Source organism: Schistocerca gregaria, chromosome 2 (assembly GCF_023897955.1).
Source record: "Schistocerca gregaria isolate iqSchGreg1 chromosome 2, iqSchGreg1.2, whole genome shotgun sequence".
Lineage (NCBI taxonomy): Eukaryota > Metazoa > Arthropoda > Insecta > Orthoptera > Acrididae > Schistocerca > Schistocerca gregaria.
The window spans coordinates 210399590-210406411 of NC_064921.1; the positions used below are offsets into that span (position 1 = coordinate 210399590).

General features: G+C 43.9%; 1 protein-coding gene across 1 annotated transcript in view; it reads right to left on the minus strand.

The window, feature by feature from the left end:
• The window catches only part of LOC126336707 (apolipoprotein D-like), a 31537-nt gene extending 24929 nt beyond the window's left edge, over positions 1–6608 (minus strand). Inside the window, exon 1 of the mRNA XM_050000674.1 lies at positions 6454–6608. Within this exon, the coding sequence (XP_049856631.1) occupies positions 6454–6576 (123 nt within the window). The 5' untranslated portion in view covers positions 6577–6608. The remainder of the gene's footprint in view (positions 1–6453) is intronic.
• Between the last annotated feature and the right edge of the window lie 214 nt (positions 6609–6822).

Consider the following 6822-nt stretch of genomic DNA (forward strand, 5'->3'; position numbering starts at 1 on the left):
TCACTAATCAGTGGCCGGCCGCGGTGGTCTCGCGGTTCTAGGCGCGCAGTCCGGAACCGTGCGACTGCTACGGTCGCAGGTTCGAATCCTGCCTCGGGCATGGATGTGTGTGATGTCCTTAGGTTAGTTAGGTTTAAGTAGTTCTAAGTTCTAGGGGACTGATGACCACAGCAGTTGAGTCCCATAGTGCTCAGAGCCATTTGAACCATTTGAACTAATCAGTGTATCAGTCATGATGCTCTCTATTAGCTCTGGATTGTTTCTGGCTAAGAGGTCAAGTGTGTTTCCGCGACCATTTACAATTCGCGTGGGTTCGTGGACTAACTGCTCGAAATAATTTTCGGAGAAAGCATTTAGGACAATCTCGGAAGATGTTTTCTGCCTACTACCGGTTTTGAACAAGTATTTATGCAAACATATTGAGGGAAGGTTGAAGTCCCCTCCAACTATAAACGTATGACTGGGGTATTTATATGTTACGGGACTCAAATTTTCTCTGAACTGTTCAGCAACTATACCATCGGAGTCTGGGACTCGGTAGATTCAAATGGTTCAAATGGCTCTGAGCACTATTTGACTTAACATCGATGGTCATCAGTCCCCTAGAACTTAGAACTACCTAAACCTAACTAACCTAAGGACATCACACAACGCCCAGCCATCACGAAGCAGAGAAAGTCCCTGACCCCGCCGGGAATCTAACCCGGGAATTCGGGCGTGGGAAGCGATAACGCTACCGCACGACCACGAGATGTGGTCCCTCCTTAGCCGCCAAATCCCTAAGGGGTCCAATTACGCGCCCCATTACGATTTCACGAATGTACCGTCAACACCAAGATCCTGCAAGAGCGGGACCAACAATGACTGAAGAAAATCGTTCAACGTGACAGCAGTGCAACTCTTCGGCAAATTTCTGCGGATTTCTATTCTGGGCCATCAAGTGTCAGCTTGCGAACCATGCAACGAAACCATCGTTATGGGGTTTCGGAGCCGAAGGCCCAGTCATGTAGCATTGATGACTGCACGACACCAAGCTTCACGCCTCGACTGGGCCCCTCAAAACCATCATTAAACAAATTGGACTGTTGCTGACTGGAAACATGTTGCTTTAGATCGAACGCATGGACGTGTAGGGGAAGGGAGGCAACCTCATGAATCCTAGCATGTCAGCAGGGGACTGTTCAAGCTGGTGGAGGCTCTGTAATAGTGAGGGACGTATGCAGTTGGAGTGATATGGGATCCCTGATACGTCTAGATACGACTCTGACAGATGACAAGTACTTAAGCATCCTGTGTGATCACCAGCATCCTTTCACGTCCACTGTGCATTCCGACAGACATTGGCAATTCCAGCAGGTTAATGCGTACCCACACGTCCGTAAGTTCTCAGATTGTCTCCAGGAACATTCTTCTGAGTTAAACACTTCCAGTGGTCATCAGACTCCCGTGATATGAACATTACTGAGCAGACCTGGGATGCCTTGCAACGTGAAGTTCAGAAAAGATTTCCATCCCCTCCTGCTCTTACCGATTTATGGTCAGCCCTATAGGATTAATAGTGTCAATTTCCTCCAGCACAGTTTAGGTATTTGCCAAGTTCTTGCTATGTCGTGTTGCGGCACTGCTGCGTACTCGCGGGGGCCGATCCCTAGGCTTACACACTACAGAATCTAGCTTAAACTGACTTACGCTAAGGACAAAACACACACGCATGCCCGAGGGAGGACTCGAACCTACGCCTGGGCAAGCCGTGCGAACTGTGGCAAGGCGCCTGAGACGGCGCGGCTACCCCGCGTGGCCCAGTTCCTTTGGCTCTTCGGTTTCCGCCTGTCAATTTCTTAATTGTAGTACCTTCTTTACCAGGCTGCTGAAGATTAAACGGATATATCAGGTAACTAATGAGGAGGTACTGATTAAAAATAACGGAAAAGTGAAATTCAGGGCAGTACGTGGTTTAAAGAAGACAGAAGTTTGTAAGACACATACTGTAGCATGAACGATCAACAGTGATGAGTAGAAATCGTGGATGTAGGTTTCTGTGATTACGCAGACATGTGGAGGCTTGCGCAGAATATACCGGCGTGCAGAGCGGCATTAACAACAATTCTTCAGCCGTATTAACGTAATGGAGTAAGATCTGACTTCTCTGGACCGAATTAGATCATTCAGTGGTTACGAACATTCAGATTAAGTTTTCAGATGGTGTCTCCACCAATTTACTTTGCTTTAATCGAATACTTCGATGGATTAATAAAGGAGGCAACGATCAGTTTAATACTTCTGTTATTTAACTGACATAGGACTCCATCCCTGATGAAGCTCATGTCGATAGGCTTGTTCACTCACTTGCATTTTAAACGAATTTGTAGTTCTTCCCACAATCCTACAGGAAAAGTAATTACTATTCTTATAGGATTCTCTGCATTGCTTGCTCCTGGAAAGTTTAGGTTTGAATACAGTTTCTTGGCTACTGTGGTTTATCAGCTGAAATTCTATTCAACAGGTCTAGGATGCATATGGACAAACAATTCTAACAGACCTCAACGGTTATAGCCCAACGGGAAATGGAAAATATTCTTCTCTGTGGTAGTACGTTACATCTTTGACATAGTTGACTCTTTCTATCTACATCCATGACTTGGAAATGTGGAATAGTGCCGATATTTGTAGACACAGTACGCTACTTAATTTCGGAACAGATTAAACAAATGAAAAGTGTGACTAGAGTCAGAAAGCAAATATTAAAATGAAGTGTCCAACCGTTAGATTCACACGCACTACAGCGTTAACGCTGAGTCAACAGAGGTTTGTGCACACAAAAATAATAGGGGGGAGTAATGGTGATAGTGACGTCTCGGTAAGTTAAGGAGCTCAATGGAGGGTGAACAGTTCATCGAATGATAAAGCTTTGTGCTACTGAAAAGGCTACAAGGGCACGGTGCTCAAATACTTTTGAACCAGTCTATCAGATATGCCGCATTGAGCATTAGACTGCAGATGAACGCCATTTGCGAGACCAGATGCGAGAGTGGACAAGCTGAGTAAACAGAAGTTTGTGCACACAGAAATAATGGCGTGGAGTAATGGTGATAGAGAGGTCTCGGTACGTTAAGGAGCTCTATGGAGGGTTCACGGACATATCCCAAAAAAGAAAGGTAAATTGGAACTAGTAAATTAATACAGCTCACTTAATAGAGAACATTATGAAAATGTACATTGGTTTACATACCTAAATTTAGATATTACTACTACTACTGCTTAGCAAAGCAATAATTTTGATCTTACGTAAACTGAAATTTGGAGGGGGGAGGACCGAAAGGAAAGGGGAGGGGCCACTGATGTCAGCTGCATCGAGACTTTATACGGGATCAGTGGCGACAAGTAAAAATGTGAGCTGAATCGGGATTCACACGCTAGATCTCCTACTTAATACGGAGTTGCTTTAACCACTGGAAACTTCGGACACTGTTTTCTGTAACTGCGCAGCCTGTTTCAACACACCTCTCGGCCGACTCACATTCCCACCTCGCTCGACCTATTCGCAGCCCCGTCCTGCATGCTCGCTACTTTTAGATTCCCGCAGGAGGATGAACGTGCGTCTGTTCTTTCGGACATGTCTGTAAGAAGAGACACAACCCGTCCACGCCACTGATTCTCCTCGACTGGCAATGAATCCACCACCTTCAGTGCGGGTGCACGCTTACGTTCAACCTCCTGCGGGTATCTTAAAGTGGCGAACGTGGAGGACATAGACGCGGACTGTGACAGCTGCCGCTATGTGGATCGTCCGAGAAGCATGCTGGGATCATCGGCGCAACTGCCTGAAACAGCGTGTTAGGTCAGAGACCAGTCCGTAACAACTGAAGTAGTCAAGAATCAACTTGAACAGGTGTCATTTGACGCCCGCTCAGATCAAATGCAACTAACAATGGCGAACGATGTAGCTTTTAAAAAAAGAAAAAAGAAGCAGTAGTTAACTTAACTGCCTAGTAAGCAGCAGATACTGGCTGGGCTCGAATTCCGGTCCGGTACACATTTTCACCTTTCTCCATTAATAGTCGATGCAGCTGACATCGATAGTTCCTTTCCTTTCCTTTCCTTTCCTTTTCCTTTCTCCCTTCCACCTTTAATTTACGTAATAGTTATCACAGCTGCGGATTCCGCGTCGTGTCTGTCCTTTCGACCATGTCACAAATAATAGACAACGCACATTTATATAATACTTTTAAAATCGTTGGTTGCAGGTTTACGGAGAGGATTTTATATGTAGACGTGATAAAGCTGTGACGAGAAGAGCAAGAGCTTACTGTGTCCGAATAACGTAATGTCAGTGATATTGATGATAAGATAAATTGTCACATACAATGGTTAAAGTGCAACTACGTGCACTACGCGATAGGAAAAATATTAGCAGATTGGCAGCGTTACTTGTGAAATGGAACTATTCTGAACTTAGCGAATTACGATGGAGACCATATATAACTAAAATTAATAAAACATAAAGTTACTGAAGTAGCTCAGTAAGATTACATGCTTTGGCCGTGCAGTCTAATACTCGTCACCTTTCGATTCTGTCATTTGCTGGAAACATTGCTACAAACCAGTGTATGCATGGAACGCACTGTGTACTGTGTTTTGTTGTCTCCTTGTTGTAAATTATCCCAAAATGTTTATGTCCCTTACAGATTGTTATTTATTCTGTGCGAGTAATATGGGCTATGAAAGTTTCTTATTAGCATTTACTTTGATATCTGCTCTCCTTACATGTAAGAGTAGGGATGGTTAGCGTTTTCCGTCGGCATCTAGGTCATTTACAGCCTCGGAAGAAAGTCGAGGTTGTACAAGTAAAGGCACAGCTACTGTTAACCCTAAGAGAAGTTTTAACTCCACAGTGCCTCTTTTATTTTATTTTATTTTCATGGTCCTGTTAGATGTGATATGTCCTTGGCTTCTTACGACCTTCCATACTACTCTGCCAGTTATAAGGAACATAGAGTTCGACATGAACTCAAAACATCGGGGCAGTGAAGTGTTTTTCACGTTAATGAACATTACCAGATGGAAAAGAAGTGATAGATGACAGGCAAGAATCCTAGGAATGAACATGGAACTTACCGTAGACCCTTGGATACCTAGTCTTGCGTTAAAACATATAGTCAGAGAGCCAAAAAACGTACAAACAGGGGAACCAGATGAACCGTGTCTCCCGTCGAGACTGAGAAAACGCTCGGATTCGGCAGCGACGAGGAATGTAGACGATAGCCAAGCAACACTGTCTTTAATCTGTCTAGGGCAGCGTTCGTCAAACTTTTTTACTCAAGTGCAAACACTGACATTGTGCACCGAGACGTCGGGCCACGTATATACTGATCTTATTATTAATTAGTGACGTACAAAGATTATTAAGTTACAATCTCCAGTAGATTTTCTGTCGAAAAGGGGGATAAGTACTGATCGTTAACCATACAGAACGCTTCATGTCGACTGTTCTTTGTTTCAGACTGCTGCCACCTTAAGTTACCCTAAACTTACGACATTGTCGTTTCCTGACAAAGAGTTGTATTTTCAGTGTGAGTGGATGATTCTTAATTATTGATAGTAACTTTCCTTACATTTAAAAGCATTATGCAATATACTACATAATAACGTTTGTTTACTAAATGCTTGGAATGTCATTTTTCCTCTGCTCATTGCATTGTATTATAGCAACATTAACTTAATTTCATATAATTACCGCATTTGAAGACGACCGTCTTTGTGATGCTTACTTACGAATCCATACTGCTTCAGTGTCAAAATTCATGCCATAGCTCCTGATCGGTACTAGTCACGCACGCCGTTGTATTGTCCGTACTGAAACACAGCCAATAAAACATCCCTTCCCTCAAATCCTCTACGCGCTATTTACCTCTCTCTTCTCGAGCTAAGCGGCCGACTTTACTTTTCTGATAGACGTTATCACCAAAGTCCGTTAAATTAAGCACATCTTAAATAAAACTGTCTCAGTAAGTATCGTTGTTTGTCACTGAGTGGAAAAAATAGACTCATCAGAAGCTTTAAATGTTGACTGAAGTGTTCAGTTTCCGTTGTAGTGGAGAGATGGATATTATTATAAAATACGGCAGAGCACCGCGGGTCGCACAGATACTTGATTCGGGCCTCGTGTGGTCCGCAGGCCACACTTCAACGATCAATGATCCCGGGAAACAGTGAAAAGCTAACCTAGATGGCCAGGAAGTGACTTGTGCTATGTCACTCGCTAATGCTAGTTCACTGATAAACAAAGTGGTTGCTAGAATCATAGCTCATGCCTGCTATAAATATTTATACTATTTACGAGACACTGTAGCACACTGGTAAGCTTAATATGGAAGCTTAAAAGAGAATAAATTAGCACCACATTAGAGACATTATGATCTAGGAATCTCTAGTTAATTACAGCGAACGCCTCACCCTGTCGGCATCAAAGGACTTCATCCCAAACGGCGGCGGACACATGTGATGCTTGTGTTGGTGTCCGATAGAAATGGACGCTGCGGCAAGAAGAACTGCTACCTTGTACAACACGGCCATCATTGTAATCGCAACTGGTGGCGAATCTCGTAACAGCGTTCCTATATGTACGAATCTTGCGGCTCGCTTCACACGGTTTTGTGTCCTTTGCTGTCTCCCGAAAAAAGGCTCGTGTCAACTTAATTGCTCCAAGCGCCATGTCTGGCTCTACGGCAACGCCTGAGGTGCTACGCTAAGGTCACGTTGCGCAACGGAAAGCTTTGTTCTCTCCTCTCTTTAAGCAGAATTGGCAGTGACATCTTGACGGCT